This window comes from Onychostruthus taczanowskii, unplaced genomic scaffold (genome assembly GCF_017590055.1).
Source record: "Onychostruthus taczanowskii isolate IOZ18803 unplaced genomic scaffold, ASM1759005v1 scaffold32, whole genome shotgun sequence".
NCBI classification, from domain to species: Eukaryota; Metazoa; Chordata; class Aves; order Passeriformes; family Passeridae; genus Onychostruthus; species Onychostruthus taczanowskii.
The window spans coordinates 4,720,207-4,738,178 of NW_024500572.1; the positions used below are offsets into that span (position 1 = coordinate 4,720,207).

The 17,972-nt window shown below is 55.1% G+C and overlaps 2 protein-coding genes across 2 annotated transcripts; one reads left to right on the plus strand and one right to left on the minus strand.

Moving 5' to 3' along the window:
• Positions 1–3,052: 3,052 nt before the first annotated feature.
• On the minus strand, positions 3,053–15,868 carry HPS4 (HPS4 biogenesis of lysosomal organelles complex 3 subunit 2). The gene is made up of 13 exons (XM_041410102.1): positions 15,752–15,868; positions 14,860–14,950; positions 14,060–14,203; positions 12,981–13,088; positions 12,035–12,151; positions 11,832–11,926; positions 10,516–10,588; positions 9,797–9,830; positions 9,146–9,242; positions 7,820–8,705; positions 5,369–5,501; positions 4,931–5,039; positions 3,053–3,291 (listed from the first exon to the last, which is right to left on the minus strand). Exons 1-13 carry the CDS (start codon positions 15,784–15,786, stop codon positions 3,120–3,122), a joined length of 2,094 nt encoding a protein of 697 aa, XP_041266036.1. The 5' UTR covers positions 15,787–15,868; the 3' UTR covers positions 3,053–3,119.
• A 48-nt stretch (positions 15,869–15,916) lies between these two features.
• Positions 15,917–17,728, plus strand: SRRD (SRR1 domain containing). Its single transcript, XM_041410106.1, has 7 exons — positions 15,917–16,065; positions 16,138–16,178; positions 16,258–16,388; positions 16,464–16,562; positions 16,641–16,795; positions 17,029–17,074; positions 17,347–17,728. The coding sequence occupies exons 1-7, from the start codon at positions 15,917–15,919 to the stop codon at positions 17,551–17,553; spliced, it is 828 nt and encodes a 275-aa protein (XP_041266040.1). The 3' UTR covers positions 17,554–17,728.
• The last annotated feature ends 244 nt before the right edge of the window (positions 17,729–17,972 follow it).

Here is a 17,972-nt window from a genome sequence, read left to right on the forward strand (position 1 = left end):
ATCAATAAACAGTTGTGCTGAAAACAGAATGGGCTTTGCCTGCTGCTCTAACAAGTCCAGGGTCAAGCAAACACCGAGGGGTTGGGCCCTGCTTTATCTGGCTGCTGGTGGGGAGAAGTGGCCTGGAAGGAGCAGGAGCTGCAGGGTGGGAGGAGGCACAGGCTTGTTTGCCAGGAATACAGTGAGTGTGGCTAGTGCTCAAAAACACCCAGCCCATGGAAAATCTGTCCTGACCAGTCACAGCCTCCCAGGCCTGGATTTGGCCAGGTTGGATGGGGCCCTGAGCAACCTGGTGAATCCTTGCCCATGGCAGGGACTTGCAAATGGATATTTGAGGTCCCTTCCAACCCAAACCATCCTGGGATTCTGTGACGTCAGTGGAGCCCAGGCTGCCAAGGAGCACAGGGAGCATCTCCCAGAGCCTGCTGGTGGGGGACATCTGTGGGTTCCAGCCCTGCTGCCTGGCCCAGGGCAGCAGAGACTGTCCCCAGCCATCCCCAGGAGCAGCTGCAGGCCCGAAGCTCCCCACAGGAGCCATCAGCCTTGCCAGAACATCCACACACCATTTCAGGAATTGCTTCCAGCTGCCTGCACTGATTCATCAAAGGCAGCAGCTTCCCAGGAGCAGCTCCAGGGCAGAGGGTGCTGCTCAAATCCCGCCCAACTGCCTGCAAACCAATGCCTCACCCCCTTAAGCACAAAGCCAGCTTGGCAGGGCAGGAATTGCTCCCCATGAGCCCCCCTGGCAGCACTCAGACAGGCCCAGCTGCTCCTCATCCCCTAATGCTCAAAATGCCCCATTTTTAAGCATCTTCTCCAGCACAGCCATCACCCTGTGGGCTGGGAGCTTTCTGTGTGCTGTTCCCTCCTGACCAGCACAGGGCTGGGTGGGCAGGCATGGGCTGGGTGGGCAGATTCAGCCCGAGCAGCTGAAGGAGCAGAGCCAGCCCAGCTGTTCCTGGCTGGCAGACGGCTCAGCAGATTGCAGCGCAGGATCCCTGATGGCAGCAGGCAGGAGCATCCATCCGCTTTGTGCTTTGCTGCTGTGCCAAATCTCCCTCCTGTCCCTCTCAGGCTTTTCCTTCCACTTCTCTGTGTTTCCTGCTAAAGCACACAACCACTTCCCAAGCCCTCAGGCTTCAAGTGGATCTTCAGGATCCAAGTGGATCTCCCTGAGGAGCAGAGCAGGCTGGAGCTGCTCCTGGTGCTCCAAGGCTTCCTCTCCTGGGAATTACAGAGGGAATCCAGATCTGCTGAGGGCACAGAAGGGACAGGCAGAGCAGCATCTCCCAGAGAAGTCACTTGGCTCAGCTGAGCAGGGATCCCAGAGTACACAACCCTCATCCCTCCTGCCTTCTCCCACCCTGGAAAACCTCCCTGATATTCTTCTTCACGATATTCCCTGAACTCCCTCCAGAACCAGAGCAGTTTGTCCATCACCCAGTGGATTTGTGCCGGGAAGTCACCAGGGAAGCAGCACCTTACCTTGTGCCATCTTCCACATGGATGCCACTGAAACAGGAGATCACCAGGGTGACTCCAGCTCAGGCTTCCCAGGGAGTTTTCACTCCTACGCTGCCAACAGGCTCCTGACAGTCCTTTCATGCCCAGGATGGGAGCAGTGCCACACGACTCTGCTCCTGCTGAAACACCTCCTCAGCTGCCAGGGCTGCCAGCCAGGTGGCATCTGTGCCCAGCCACCCCTGAGCAAGCAGCTGGCTTGTCCTCTGGAGTCCTCTGAACTTCCCAGCAATGTCTGCAGAGCAGGCCTTGAATGGCAGAGTGACCTTGGGAACTGTCTGTGCTGGAGTGGGAGCAGAAGTTGTGGCAGTGGCGACCTTCCCATGCCCAGCTCTGATTCTAGCACGAGCCTGCTCAGCACCTCCCCACATTCATGTCTCTGCTCAGCATCTCTTGGTGACACCAGTCACACAACTATCCATCAGGAAGCTTCCAAGCAGCTGCTCTGCAGGACTGATTGAACCAACAGGCTCTGCCTGTTCAACCCCAGCACTGCAGGAACCACCCTTGGAGGAGGTAAACAGGGAACTGCTCCCACAGCCCAGCCCATCACACCAGGAAGCACAAACATGACAACAATGTGACTCTGGCTGCTGACACAGTGCTGGGATGAGCCTTGGAGACTCCTTTATTTCCAGTCACACTGAGGGGTGTGTCTGCACCAGCAGCAGGTTCCAAGCCCAGCCAAACACAGCTATCCATCCCCCAGTCTAAGCAGCCACCACCAAGGGCCTCCCCAGCCACCACTGACTGGGGACACTGTCAGAGCAGAAAGGGGACAGCTGCTGAGGGGATACAAAACTTCTTTGGTCCCATCAGCTAAGAGGCAACTCTGGGGTCTGCAGAGTGTGGGCAAACAGAGCAGTGAAGTGAGGTCCTGCAGCAGGAGGGAGCACAGGCTGAGGGACACTCACACCACCACCACCACCACCCAGCTCCTGGGAGGCTGCACAAGGAGGGCAGGGCTGGGCTGGACCATCATTGACCAGGGAGGTGTAGAGGGACAGGGACATCCCTTCCGAGTCACCTGTGGCATAAAACCACCTGGGAGCACCCAAAGGGGGATTGTGAGCTCTGCAGCTCTTGTTCTGCTCCCGTGTGACAACAGGCAGGCACTGCTAACCAAGGTAAGGCACAACGTCATGGAAGGATCATTCCCATGGATTAAGGGACAGAAATAAAGCCAAAGTCTGACTAGGGCAAGTGCAGGCACAGACAGTGGCTAACTGACATCTCTGAAAGCCAGCAGTGCCCAGGGGCTGTGTAACTCAGAGCAAGGTGAGGTTTTACCTCAGATCAAGGCACGTGGGGTGTCTGCAGAGCACCAAGAGAGTCCCCATGAAGTCTATGTAAACCAAGAGCCTCGAGATGCTGTGTTCTGTCCTCAGTCTTTGGTAAGTGCTGCCAGTGACACCTGCATCAGCCCAAAACATGCTGCAGGACAGGGCAAGGAGTGTCCCTTGCTCAGGGCCAGGCAGGCTGGAGACTCCACAGAGGCAAGGCAGGGCCTCATGCCTCTGTGGGCATAAACAGCCAGGGCTGTTGTTCATTCAGATGAACAACGGCTCAGGGCTGAGCCGTTGTCTGAGCACAGCAGCTCACAGCAGGTTCACCCCATGCTTCAGCAGCTTCTGCTTGGCCTTGCTGGGCAGGCTGAAGGCGCTGTCGTGCGGGTTGGGGACGCCTGAGTTGCGGAGCGGAGCTCCCAGCTGCTGGAAGTAGGTCTCCTGGACAGGATTCCGGCAGGCATACACGGCTGTGGAGGCGTTCCTGAAGGGGAAGGGAGAGGCAGGGGTCAGACTGACAGCTTTGGGCAAGATTCACAGCTGGGCACTGGGCTCCCAAGTTTTGGGAAGGACTTTCAGATGTCTCAGCATGGAGCTGAATAGGCACCAAACGCTTGAAGGCCACAGAGAACCAGATCCTCCTTCTAAAGGGTCCTGGCATCCTTAAAAGGGAAAGTGAGATATCACAAAATCATTTAGTCCCTGAAGGCCACAGGGAACCAGATCCTCCTTCTAAAGGTCCTGGCATCCTTAAAAGGGAAAGTGAGATATCACAAAATCATTTAGTTTGGGAAAGACCTCCAAGACCATCAAGTCCAACTGTGACCGAGTCCAGCTCAGTGCTCTGGACTGGGTGACAAGGTGGGGATTGGTCACAGGCTGGACACGATGGTCTGGGAGGGCTTTTCCAAACTTAATGACTCTGGGATTCTGTGTGTGGCCACACTCCAAAGATTTCCCTTGCTGCCAGCCCAGCCTAGCACACCATGAGCCTGGAACACTCCTCGTGCCTGACATTCCTCCTCTCCCACTGCTGCTGGCCACAGCCAAATCCCAGCACAGCACCTGGCAGCAGGAACCACGTGTTCGCTCACAGGTGTGATGAAGCTCAGACAAGAGTCAAATTCAGTCACCACCAAAGCTGTGATTAAAAACATTAATTAAGACTAAGAATCCCCCCTCCCAGAGTATTCCCTGCAGGAGGGCTGGCAGGGAGCAAAGCCAAGGACCCTGTATTCCTCCTCGAAGGAGGAAAGCAGCAACTGCTATGTTTGCTGACACCCTTCTGTGACAACTCTCCATAAAAGAAAGCAGTTTTAGTCATCTTGTTACTCAGGCTGATTCACACATGGAGTTTCTTTTTTCGGGGTAACAGGGAACATGCCAGCTTAGCCAGCCAGTTTAGGATTGGATTTAAGGAGCCAGTGAAGCTCATGCTAAACAAGGAATTCTCCAGCACTGACGTGTGTGATTCACATTCCCTTGGCAAGCGGTGCCAGAGTTACTGTGTAATTCCCAGGAGCATATTTATTTCATCATGTTTTGGACAAACAAGCAGGACCAGGTAGGTGGAATCTGTGCACTCCCAGCTCAGCTGAGGAAAGGGGTGTCCACTTCAGCCATGCCCTGAGAAAGGGCTCTGGATGTCAGGAAAAGCTCTGGGTTTTGGGAAGGGCTCTAGCTGTGATAAGACCATCCTGCCTGGTGCATCACAATTGAGTTTGCCATGCACATCACAGTGTGTTTCCAACCCAACAAACCGTGCAAGAAAACAATATCAAGGTTGCCAATTCTGGGTGCCTTTGGCTCTCTGCCGAGACACAAATTTATTAGGAACAGCTAAATTTAAAACTGTGTCTTAGAACCTTACAGTGCCAGGAACTGGCAACTGTGTCAGTGTTGCATCTTAATCCAAGCCATGGCACCACTCAGCTGTGCCCTCAGTCCACCCTCCTGGTGCCACTGCAGCCTCTCAACATCCAGAAGCCCACAAATCAAAGCAAACTTAGGGAATAAAGCAATGTGACTGGTCCTTGGGCGTGGTGACAACCTGGTCAAAACCCAGCCAGCCTTGGAAAGGGGTTCTGCCCTTCTGGGACAGGAGGGTTGTGAGCACCCCTTACCTGATGATCACCTCTGAGGCCGAGGGGAGCTGGCTGAAGTCGGAGTGGATGAGTGTGGCCGCCCTCAGGAAGTGCCGGTCCAGGGGCCCGGGGGTGTGGGGCAAGTTGGCTGCACAACAGGAGAGAGGGGGTTAAAAACCCACCCTAGTTGGCTGCACAACAGGAGAGAGGGGGTTAAAAACCCACCCTGCAGTGTGGCCCCGTTCCCTGAGCAGGAAAAGGCTCTGGAGCTCACCACACACCCTGGACAGCTGCAGAACAGACTGGGGACAGCCTCAATCCCAGCAGACAAAGCCCCCCCAACAGGGAGGAGCTTTGGGGCTGGGCTCTGTGGTGGGAGCTCTGCTGAGAAATGGTGTCTGAGGCATGAGAAAAGGCTCCCATAAACCCCATTCTCCTTATTGCTTCTTCCTGCAGGCCCAGAAGAAGAAGGCTCACCCGTGAGGACGTTCTGGACACAGTCATAGTGTGTGAAGCTGTAGTTGGTCCTGGATGAGGCCGAGGAGTCCTTGGGCAGGGTCTCTCTCAGGTGAACCTCGAGGCCATTTAGGGAGGCCAGGCTGCTGTGGTACTGCAGGAAGAGGGAAAGGAAAAGCTCAGACCCTCACCTGTGCCTCAAGGAGGTTCTGGAAGGAGTTCAGGTGACAGAAGGACCAGACCCTTCCTCGCTCTGCTGTCCAGGCTCCCACCTAAAATGGCTGGGAAATTTTGGCATGGAGGGAAGCAGACAAGTCACAGAGCTCCCAAGGCAGTGATGGGGCTCTGGAAAACCTGGTCCAGTGGGAGCTGTCCCTGCCCATGGCAGGGGTTGGAATGGGATGGGCTTTAAGGTCCCTCCCAACCCAAACCAGTCTGAGGTTGCTCGACTCAGAAAAGGGCCCTCCAACCTGAAAATCAGCCATTAAGCCACCTGATGCTACTAATTACAGGAAAATGCAAGGCCCCATTAATTTACCATCAACCATTACTCTTCAGGGCTCATTTCACATGATTTACAACCCCAGCAAGGGACATTCCTTTGCTCACACCGGGCAGCACAAACACACACAACAAAGCACTGAATGAATGCCAAGCTGATATCCTGGATGGATTTTCAGTAGCCTAGAGGCCCTGATCATGCTGAGGCTCCCTGGGCACAGGCAGGGCACAGGCAGGGGTCCTCCACCACTCCTGGGAAGATTAACTCCATAATCCTCATCCTGCCAATGCGCTTTCCCCTGCTGGGGAGAGGATCAAGCTTTTTTTTCAGCAGGACGGCAGTGCCTGGCCTATCCTTGACCCCTGTCACGGCACAGATTTTCCTTTCTGTGCAGTGAAATGAAGGGATAAGACCTAAACAGAAGCAGGAGGTGAGGCCAAGAGCCTCCCACTCCATAGGGAAAGTCTGGGATGGAACCCGCCCTCCCAGAGGTTCACAGCTGCACAAGTAGCATATTTTACCCTTCTTTGGTGTCATTTGGGGGCCTCAAAGCATCCAAAAAAACATTAATTATAACTAAGCTTTGACATCCCTGAGAGCTGAGGGTCATTTTTAACCTACAGATAAACAAAGGGACAGACAAGCTGGGGTTGTGCCTCAAATCCACCAGCAGCAGAGCCCAGCTGCAGCTCCTCAGACATTGCCCCTCCTCCTGGGACAATGGGACGTGCAGGGCACCTCTCCCAAGGGATAACACACCTGCACCCACAGGAGGGTGCAGCAGAAGAGCCCAGCCACAGCTGAATTCCAAGCTGTATGACAGTGCAGTTTTGGTGAGATCCAAAACAAGGGTACGTGAGATGGAAGCAGATATTTGGGAAAAGAGGAACCTGAATGGAATGAGAGCTTGTCAGCGCCAGGGCAAGACATCAGGGAAGATGAACTGTGCAATCCCTATGCAATAGGGATTCCGCTCTCCAGCGTGACAATTCCCACCTGCCTGTGTCCCCCGTGCTGCTGTTCCAGACGAGAAAGGGGACAAAGTGCCATGTCTGGTGCAAAGGGGCCCAGCTGCACCTCTGGGCTCAGCTGATTTGGCAGCAATCCCAAGCCAGGCACATCAGCCCTGCTGTGCAGAGCAGACATTCCCCAGCTCCCGGGGCCCCAGGTGTCCCACAGCTCCGAGGGGAAGGAGCAACCTTGAGGCTCTGCATTAGTCTGAGCTTCCCTCCACCTTCCAGTCTGGCTGGGGAAGGAAATTAGGTTGTTCCTATGGCAACTGGCATATCAAACAGGGCTCTGCAGCTTTGACTCAGCTCCTGGTAGGGAGGCAGAGGCCAGGCAGCAGCTCTGCAGCTGATGCTTCCCAGGAAAGATGGGGGGCCAGCACATCCTGCCCCTGCAGCCCCGTTAGCTCTGCTCACTGAGGAGTCTGGGCACACAAATCCCACCACGGGGAGATTTGGGATTGCTCTGGTGTTACCTGGGTGCAGTGCCCACATGGGATCCCCAGGGAGCAGCCTGGAGGCTCCCAGAGCCAAGGGAACCTCCCTGGGACCTGCTGCCAGCCACGTCTGCGGTGCTCCCCGAGGGAGAGGCGGTGACGTGCACGCTGGGCCTTTAACACAACCAACCTCCCTTCCCAAAAAGCACCGAACTGACGGGGATCCCCAGCGAATCCCAGCTCCAGCACAGGCCCCTGGCAGCCCGCGGGTGTCTGGCACACCCCCACGCTCTGCTCCGGTGCCGGCAGTGCCAGACAACAGCAGCACCGGGAGCCGCCTGTGAGACGCGGCTGTCCCCGCTCCGCTCAGCTCCGACAGCTCCCACGCAGCCGCGGCTGCCGAGCCCGGCACAGCTCGGAGCAGGTGATGGAGGCACGGGGAGCACGATTCAACACTCCCTGCTCAGCTGTGAGCCCTGTGCTCCCCACCAGTGCAGCTGCAGTGGGGCAGAGCTTTCCCACTCACCACGTCCTCCACGGCGCTGCGGTCCTGGCGCAGCTGCTCCTCAGCCAGCAGCGACAGCACCAAGCCCTGGATGCAGTGAACGTAGAGGCTCAGCTGGGCTGGCTCACCCTCTCTGCCACCCAGCCTGTCCCAGCTGCCTTCCCTGCTGCTGGGACATGGTCTGTCCCCTGCAGGGACACTGGGCAGAGCCTGCTGAAGCTCTGGGACCAGTGGCTGCCTCCTGCTGAGGAGCTGTGTGTGTCCAGCAGGGCCTGGACAATCCAAGCCCCACCCATGGTCACCAGCTGTGCTGTCACTCCCTCCAGACACACGCTCCTGGTTCACAGTCCATGGCTTGTCCTGCTCACTGGATTTTCTTCTGCTCAGCTCCCGGGCAGGAGAGGGAACAGCTGGACTGTGGCTGACTGAAAGGGAATTTTGGGAAGCACAGTGGCCAACATCAGAATCTGCAAGGGATTCCGCCTTGTCCTGGCTCTCCTGCTCCCAGGAGTAAGGGTTGGGAAAGGAAAAGCCTTCCAGGTATGGACCTGTAGTCCAAGAACATTCAGTCTGGAGTGAGGAAGGGCTTGGGAGCTGCTGTGTGTCGCTCTCTGAGGGGAAGGATGTTTTCCTGCTGAGCTCTGAGTTTTCACTGCCTGCTCCACTCAAGTTTGCAGCTGGAGAATTCCTTGTGCTGGCTCCCATTCCAGAAAAGTCTATCAGAGGACTTGCAGGGCTGCCCAACTGCACAGCATCTCCTGGGGCAGGTATGGCTGAAGGGTCCTCATGGGACTTCTGCACAGAGATTCCATCCAAGCTCATTTCATGAGCTCCTGTTGATTCTGGAACTGCCTGGGAGCAGGGAGCACTCTCTTCTCCTCTGGGGCCTGCTGGGGACATAGGTGACCTAGTGGGAGGTGACAAGTGGATGAAACATTGAGCAGGATGTGTGTGGAGTTATCCCATAGCTGCTAACCCCACTGGCTCCTGACACTGATCAATGGCTGATCACTGATCAATGGCTGATCCACCCCCTGCTACAAAGAGACCTGGGAAAAGGATGGGTTGAGGTCTAACACAGGTGAAAACCTGGGAATCCTACACTGCAGGCTCCTGGGAATGTCCCCGCCTTGTCCACAAAGCAATGCTGTGAGCTGAGGGACAAGAGATCACAGCTGGTCTGGGAAAGCAGCTCTGCTCCAGGCTGCTCACAGCAGGGATATGGACACGGGAATTCTGCCCAGCCTGAGGGGCCTCAGGCTGCTCCAAAGGCAGTGACAGAGCCTGAGTTAGTTCCAGGGAAAACAGTGACAATGGCAACAGGGACACAGTGCCATGGTTTCCTACCTGGCCTTCCACTCCACGGGGAAGTCCCGGAGCGCAGAGACCTCCTGAGCTGTGAGGAACACCGGGAGGACTCGGACACCCGGCGGCAGCAGGGGCTCTGCAAGAGCAGGGGAGGATTCAACAAACATGTCCCAGCTTAAAAACACAAACCAAACCTCATCAACCCAAAGGCTTCTGCAGGAGCTGCAGGCCTGCCATGATGCTGCATCCCAGCCGAGCTGGGCAGCCTGCTCCCACCCTCCCAGCATTTTCCTATCCTGCTCATTCCCTTCATGCCTGACACAGTTAAATGTCTCCTCAGTGTTTCCATCCTGGCAGATCATCTCCACACTGATGCTGAGAGGGGATGGCTGGAGGTTTGGACTGCAAGCACCAGCCATCTGCTGTCAGGGCCTGGCAGTGGCCAAGTGGCCACATGGGGAACTGGAATTAAGGCAGGAATCTGCAGAACTGGAATCAAACCCAAAAGAGCAAACCCAGCAGAAGGAGCTGGTTCTGATCAGACAGCACAGGCTGGCTGGTGGCAGCAACACCCTCTGGGATATTTTGGAGCTACTCCAGCACCCAGCTTGGCTTGGGTGTGAATCCCAGAGAACCAGCTCATGCTCCCATGCAGGGAAGGCAGCCCAAAGGATGCAGCTGGATGCTCACCAGGCTCTTGCAGCTCCTCAGCTCCAGGCTCACTCTGCAACACAAGCCAAAAATCAGCTCTGTGCATGGATCATGGACACCAGGACACCTCTGTCACCCTCCCAGTCCCCCAAGGCTGCAGCAGACCCCACACCACCCTCCCAGCAAATGCTGGAATTGTTCAGTGCTGGGAAGGGTTTTGGTCCTTAGGGAGCTCTCAAAGCCAAGGGGAGCTTCCCAAGAACCTAAATACACCTAAAATTCAGGACAGAGCCCAGATTTATCATCACCACCTGCTCAGGGCACAGAAACTCCCTTCATTCAAGCAGAAGAACAGCAAAGGTTGCCTCCATATCTGCATAGTGATGGCTTTTTTACAGAACATCTTGATTACACACATACTAACTTTTGGCAAGTTTTAAAGCAAATGAAAACTGCTGTTTGTCACACACTCATTTGATGGATTTCCCAGAAAATAGCAAAACTTGTGTAAAAAGCAAGTCAAAACACCACATACATGAGAACTCAGGAATTCAGTAAGCTAAAGACTGAAAAAAAAAAAGTTAATTCCTAGTGCAGAAGTCTTGGAACCTTTTTAAATAATAACCAATAAAAGCTTTAAGCACCATCACCAATATTTGTCCTTCCCCATGGTGACACATGCCAGATCTGTGTGACAAGAGCTCCCACACCACATCCTTACAGGAATCTGCTTGCAGGGAATGTGCTCAGTACCATACCTGGCCTGGGGACTCGCTGCCCTGCAGGAGGACTTTGGCAGTGAGTGGAGGTGGCAGCTGGGTGCTCACAATCCTGAAAGGACAAAGCAAAGTCAGAGAAACACAGAACGGTTTGGCTTGGGAGGGAACTTAGAGATCATCAGTTCAGACAACTCTGATGACATCTGGTGACAAAACGTCTCCACCAGACAGACCAGAGACACAAGGTGACACACCCTGGTGCAGGACAAGGCTCCCAAGTCCCTCCTCAGGTCAAATGTCCGGGTCCCTTCACTCTCAGGTGCTGCAGTGACTCACTCCAGTGTCCTGCCTGCAGCTATGAGGTCACTCTCTGGCAGATGCTCTCCCTGTGGCACATTTCCAGTGCCCGTAAAAGGTGTCACTGGAACAGCTCATGCCAAAGAAAAATGGCACTTGAGCACTGCTGCCAAGGAATTCTCGGAATTCCCCACCTCCTGTCATTCAGGGCCACCTTGGAGGCTTTCCTTGAAGTCATTCAGTCATCTTTGATTGAAGGAAGCTGGAATTTCTTGTGGGGAATCCTGGCTCATCCCCCTGCACACCTCCTGTCAGTACAGACAGTGGTCCTGGCCAGCAGGTCAGACAAACCCAGGGACACACGGACACACCTGCACTGAACTGCACACCTGCAGAGGGAACGCTGCTGGGAAAGCACAACTTCCACTCACCTCCCTTTTCCTGGGTGACTTCCCCCTAAAAAGCCTCAGAAATTCAGTGCTCACATCCTGCTGAGTACCAAAACCAGCAGATTTCTACTAAAAGCCAAGTCTTGAACTCCCTCATGGTGACGAGCACAGATAACCTTGGAGAGACTGTTCACAAGGGCCTGGAGTGACAGGACAGGGAGGCAATGGATTCAAAACTGCCACAGGCCAGGGTTAGATGGGATATTAGGAAGGAATTTTTCCATGAGGGTGGTGAGGCCTTGGCACAGGATGCCCAGAGAAGCTGTGGCTGCCCTTGAATCCCTGGAAGCATCCCAGACCAGGTTGGATGAGGTTTGGCACAACCTGGGATAGTGGAAGGTGTCCTTGCCCATGGCAGGGGTTGGAACAGGATGGGATTTAAGATCCCTTCCAATCCAAGCCATTGCAGGATCCCACAATTCCATGAACACAATTCCAATGTCTGACCCACAGACAGCCAGGGACTGCCTGGCCTGAACCTCTGATGGTTTTGCCAACAACCAAGATCAGCCTTTGAGCCCTTGCTCTGCTCCCTGGATGCACTCCAGGATCCAAGCCCTGGAAAGGGGTGGATTTAACCCTCCAGGGAACAAACACCTAGTTACTTACAAGCCTTTGTAGAGGATGCAGCCTGCCAGGACATGGGGAGAGCGCTGGCACGTCTGCAGGATGAGAGCTGCCTTCAGCAAAAGCAGGGGATCCACCTGGGCAGGGAGAACCAGGGCAGTGAGGCCACAGAATCCTGGGAAAGCTCCAAGCAGCAAATAAACAAACACAGTGGCACTGGGGCACTGCAGAGCACAGGCTCTTACCTTGGTTTTGTCCAGATGCCAAAGAGAATTGAAAATCCTGTGGAGGTCACTGGTGTTTTTTTGGATGTGTTCAATGTACCTGTCCCACTCCCTGCTCAGCTCCTCCTGGGAAAACACCTGTGGGTGCCAAAACCCCCAAAAACACTGTCACTGCAAAGTGTCCCTGCACTCAAGACGGGAGATGCAATCCGTGTGGGACAGGGCCTGCCAGGATAAGGTCAGGAAAAGGTGGGAGACAATACTGAGGGGAACCTCCTTAGGGTGAACATCTGGGAAAGGTTCAGCAGAGCCCCACAGGACCTTGGAGCGATGGCAGGGATGACCTGCTCACTTTTCCAGGTCCCACTTCTTGGATGTGTGACCCTTGGCAGCAGAAGGCAACACAAGGGAACGCTGCAGAGCTGGGACAGCATGGGAAGTGTTTAAATCTCCCCAAAAGTCACTTTGTCCCCAGCCCCTCATTACCAGGTCTCTCACTGTCATGTCCCAATCTCTCCTTACTGGGTCTCCATGTCCCCCGTCCCTCCTTACCATGTCCCAGTCTCTTGTTACCATGTCCCCACATCCCCAGTCCCTTGTTACCATGTCCCAGTCTCTTGTTACCATGTCCCCACATCCCCAGTCCCTTGTTACCATGTCCCAGTCTCTTGTTACAGTGTCCCCATGTCCCCAGTCCCTTGCTACAATGTCCCAGTCTCTTGCTACCATGTCCCCAATCACCACATCCCCAGTCCCTCCTTACCTTGTCCCAGTCTCTTGTCACCCTGCCCCCATGTCCCCAGTCCCTTGTTACCATGTCCCAGTCTCTCATTACCATGTCCCCATGTCCCCAGTCCCTTGTTACCATGTCCCAGTCTCTCATTACCATGTCCCCATGTCCCCAGTCCCTTGTTACCATGTCCCAGTCCCTCATTACCCTGTCCCCATGTCCCCAGTCCCTGGTTACCGTGTATGCACCACGCACGGGGCCGTGGTAGAAGGTGAAGAGGCCGATGAGCTGCTCCAGGAGCCGCCGGCAGCTCACGTCAGGCAGCTCCACAGCACAGCCCAGAACCTGCAGCAGACACAGCAGGGATGGAGAAGGTTGTCTGACAGAACTCGGGCACGACAAGTGAGAACAGCTCTCATCGCTTTCACACAAGGACAGGCAGCTCTGTGCAGGCAGACACCCCTTGGAATCACAGTCACAGGAAAAGGAAATGCAAACATACCCACACAAAAGCCCTGGCACAGACAGGATAAATAAATACCACAAATGCAGCGCTTCAGACACGCTCCCTTCCCACGTTAGATGACCTAACTTGGTGCTTTAATAGCTAAGAACATTTTCCTGAAACTAAGTACTTCAAAATATTCTAATTAACTCATTATTTATATTGTGGTGATGCTCCATCTAGTTTTTGAATTGCTGAAACAGAAGCAGCAGTGCTATTAAATTGGGCTGACTGGCCTCAGCCCAGTCCCCAGGGGATGGTTTGGGGCACTTTTGTCACAACTGCCACACACCACTCTTTATATTCTAAATATCTGCGGACACTGACAAAGCTCTGGAGGGCTGGAAGGAAAGAGCAATCAGACTATCAAGCAGTGGCTGTGTCCTTACAAGCTGCAGCACATGGAATCCTGTTATGCCCCATTCCTGGAAATGTCCAGGTTGGACTGGGACAGTGGAAGGTGCCCCTGGCAGGGGGTGGAACTGGATGAGCTTTAACGTCCCTTCCATCCCAAACCAGTCTGGGATTTTGGGATTCTGTTTTCAGCCAGGAGCATCTTAAGAAATCCCTTTGGGCGTGGGCACAGAATTGAGGTACTTGAAATGTTCCTGCAGGAAGCTGAAGCGACTGCCAGGCCTCAGAAAACAGAATTTAAGTTATGAATGAAATTAAGTTTGTGCACTGCAAGGGCCCTCCCCAGCAATCCCTGGGCACAGCCCACACCCTGACAAATAAACCCTCACTGTCTGATCCCACCCTTCAGCCCCTGGCTGTTTTCACTCTGTGACTGCTCCGGAGCTCCTGCACTCACCCATAGAAAGTCTCCATCCACCACCACGGCAAACTTGAGCTTCCTGAGGCGGACGAGGCTGGGAGGGGCCCCGGAGATCTCGGTGAGGCAGCGAACAACCCCGGCCATCTGCCCACACAGCAGCTCCTGCTGCTCCGGGATGGTCTGCCAGGGAGACAACGCTTTAACTTCCCATTAAAAGAACTCGGAATAAAAAAAAAAAATCACTGCTGTTTTTAGGTATAAATAAAAAGTAATTATCATTTCAACTCAATTTGCAGAAAGGGCTGTCAGGAATTGGCACAGGCTGCCCAGGGCAGTGGTGGAGTCACCATCCCTGCAAGTGTTCAGAAAATGTGTGGGTGTGGCACTTGGGGACAAGGTTTAGTGGTGAAGAGGGTGCTGGGCTCATGGCTGGACTTGATTTTATTCCAAGCCTAACAACTCTAGGATTCTATAAATCAAACGCAGTAGAACAGGCAAATTTCTGGGAGAAAAATAATTGGATTGTTTTTCCAGGCAGCACAAGGGCCTGGGGCTCATGGAGAGGAACTGTCATTCCTTGTGTGTGTTTATTGACATCACCAGGACAGAGCTGGGCTGTGCTGGCCCCTTCCTGAGGGAGGGAGCAGAGTTTAACCCCACTGCTGTGCCCTGAAAGCCCAGCCCTGCTCCACCTGGAGTTAACTGATAATTGAGATTTCTCAAAAAAATTTCTTAAAACTTTTGTGACTACGAAGTAATCCAAATCACCTGGAAGCAAAACCCCTCCCGATCCAGAACCATCAGCAACCCTTTACAGGTAATACAGCAGACATTACCTGGGGAGGGTAAAAATAACAGATGCCAGCACTTGTAGGATCCCCCTCCTCCTTCACTTTTGAGCCATCATAAAGGAAAAAGTAATTCCACCTAAAAAACATTGGCAGAAATGATTGTGTATTTGAAGGCTGTTACCCTTCTCCCTCTCCTTTCTATTTCTTCAGAAGAGCAACAAAAAGTTATTGCAAATGGAGAGACATGATTCTTTGCACAATCACACCGACTTTACACCCAAAAGTAGCACCAAAAAGGTCCCTCATGACTAAATTTGACCACTTCTGTGAGTTTAAAACAGGTTCTATAACTCCAACTCTCAGACACCTGGAAGGAGAACTGGAAAGAAAGTGGATTTGTGAGCTATTGCACCTTCAGCAGACGGGATAATCATAATTAAGAGAGCACAATAATTATTATAATTATCGAGAATTATTATCCATGTGCATCCCAAGCAGCTCCCGGGTGCTGCCTGCACCCAAGAGCTCCCGAGGAGCAGGAGACAGCAGGGTCCCTCTGACCATGTGATATCATTCTGCTCACAATTTCTCGAATTCTGTGCGAGAAACGATAATTTCTCGAACGCATGTATTCAGTAACACTTTCCATCCTTTCCCGTCAGTCAGCACAAGCTCGGAACGAGCTTCGTGCGGGAGTTTTCCCGCAGGAGCAGCCCAGCTCTGGAGCACAGGCTGCCTCAGAGGTGGCGCCGAGGAACCCGCGCTGCTGCCGGGCCGGGAGCGGGGGGCTGGATCCGCTCCGCGGCCCTGCAGGGACCCACGGCCCGGGACCGAGCTGCTGAGCGCCGGGGGCTGCCAGAGCTCACCCACGACCGGGGACAGCAATCAGCGAAGGGCCGGAGGCGTTTCCCGGGCTCGGCGCGGGGAAGGGGCTCACCATGGCGCGGGGCCGGGCGCGGCGGGGCGGGACATGGCTGCGGGAGGCTGCGGCGGCTCGGGGATGCTCCGCGCGGTTCCGGGATGCTCCGGGATCGCCCCGCTCGCTCCCGCCGCCGGTTCCGGGCGCGCCCCCGGTCCCGTGACCGCGCACGTGACCGCGCGCATGGCGGCGGCGGCGGGAGGGTGGCGAGCGGGGCGCGCCCGGAGGCGGCGGCGGCGGGGCCGGGGCGAGGAGGAGGAGGATGATGATGAGGAGGAAGGGGAAGGCGGCCCCGGAACCGAAGCGGTGCTGCGGCGGCTGCGAGAGGCGCGGTGAGTGCCCGGCCCCGGTCCGTGTGTGTTCTCTCCCCGCCGGGCCCCGCTAACGCCGCGCTCTCCCCGCAGGGACGATCTGCTGAGCTCCGGCTTCTGGGCGGCGAGCGCCGGTGAGTGCGGGGAGCGGGGGGTGCGGGACAGCGGGGACAGCCAGCCCCGGCTCCGCCGCGCTGACCCCGCCGCCCGCAGGAGCCGTGCGGGCCCCGCTGGGCGCGGAGCCGCCCGCCCGCTGCGTGTGCTACGGGCTGGGCCGGTTCGGGCGCTGCCCCGCCGCCCGCTACCAGCTCGCCTTCCTGCTGCTGCTGCTGGACGAGCTGCGGGTGAGCACCGGCACCGGGGGGAGCAGCGGGGGCAGCAGCGGGCCGCTCCCCGCTCACGCCGCCCTGTCCCCGCAGGTGCCGCCCGCCCGCTGTGCGGTGTTCGACCCGGCCTTCTCGGCGCGGGAGGCGGCGGCGCTGCGAGCGCTGGGGCTGTGCCTGCTCCCGGAGAATGAGGTGAGGAGACCCCCGGGTCGGACCGCGGGGGCCCGCGGACAGGGCTCGGCCGTGACGGGCTCGGTGGTTCCCGGGCAGGAGGGGAAACACGGCATCCAGGGAGTGGCCACGCTGTTCTACATGGTGCACTGCGGGAAGGCCCTGTACAACAACCTGCTGTGGAGCAACTGGAGCCCAGCGGCGCTCTCCAAGCTGGTCATCATCGGGAACAGCTTCCGAGGAATCGAGGAGAGGTCAGGGCACAGCCTGGACAGGCTCTAGTGCCTCCCACCTCGATTTCCTTTTTTCCATCCCCTACTTTATTTTTATTGCCTCCGTCAGGAATTACCCTGTTTTGCACATTTTCGTTGCCCTAAAGTTTTCAGTCATGAGCCCTCTCCCCCTCCTCTGTCCCACCCCCATGCAGAAAACCTGTCTAAATCCACGGGAATGTCATGTCTAATGTGGACATATTCTGTTACTGCAGATTGCTGTCCAGAATCTTGGAGAGAGATTATTCTTACATAGCAAAGGTATGCGGCAACAGTTTAACAGTTTCATGTTGACAACACACCTTTTAATGAAAATGGAAATGAACTGCCATGGGAAAGAAGAGGGGGTTATTTTCAAAACCTTTTTCCTAGACACTGTAATATAAAAGCTAATCACTTTAGGATTGTTGAGCATCTGCAGAACATCCTGCACACAGGGGCTGAGGGTAATGTAACAGCATTGTCATCCTCACTGGCTCAGCTTTGCAGGAAGGGGCTGCTGCATTGTAACTTTTTCCCCAAATGATCTTTAGGTCTTGAAAGGAGTGGAGGAAGTGGCACTCCCCAGTCACCCCCGCTACCTGGACACCTTCAATGACACCTCTGTGCACTGGTTTCCCTTGGATAAACTGCAGGAGCTCTCCCCTGAGGTCTGGGACTTCGTGGAGGAGCCGCTGTACCAAGATTGTGAGGACCTGGAGATCATCAGGAAGGGGGAGGAAGCTACTGCCAAGTCCTGACCATCCCTGTGGTGGCAGGGCTGGGATCCACATCTCTTCCCATGGAAGCTTCTGTGCAGCTAAGATAGAGCTCAAGGAGCAACTGTGGCATCAGGCTCTGTCCAAACTGGCAGCACCTGAATGCTGAGGTGATGGGACATTTTTTGTATTTTGTTTAATAAAAAAGTAAAGCTGAGCTTTGATTTATACTCACTGAACTACAGCAAACTAATTCCACCAAAACCTGCCTTGGGAGCCATTCCCACTGCAGTGATTGCCCTTTGATTCCCTCCCCTTCCATAACAATTTAAGGCCTTTGCATGTCCTACACACACTGCAAAGCATCAGGAAGGGGAAATTATCAGAGGGGTTTGTAGAGGGAGGTGTTGGGGTCTGGTTCCCTGTGCACGCTTGGAAAAAGCTCCCAGCTATCTTTGCTG

Coding starts and splice junctions, on each gene's coding strand:
- HPS4 (XM_041410102.1), bottom strand. CDS start 15,786: ATGTCCCGCCCCGCCGCGCCCGGCCCCGCGCCATG. Junction 14,204..14,859: donor GTTATTTTTACCCTCCCCAG/GTAATGTCTGCT, acceptor TCTCCCTGGCAG/ACCATCCCGGAGCAGCAGGA. Junction 8,706..9,145: donor CCCGTGGAGTGGAAGGCCAG/GTAGGAAACCAT, acceptor ACCTCCCACTAG/GTCACCTATGTCCCCAGCAG.
- SRRD (XM_041410106.1), top strand. CDS start 15,917: ATGGCGGCGGCGGCGGGAGGGTGGCGAGCGGGGCGCGCCCGGAGGCGG. Junction 16,796..17,028: donor TTCCGAGGAATCGAGGAGAG/GTCAGGGCACAG, acceptor CTGTTACTGCAG/ATTGCTGTCCAGAATCTTGG. Junction 17,075..17,346: donor ATTATTCTTACATAGCAAAG/GTATGCGGCAAC, acceptor AATGATCTTTAG/GTCTTGAAAGGAGTGGAGGA.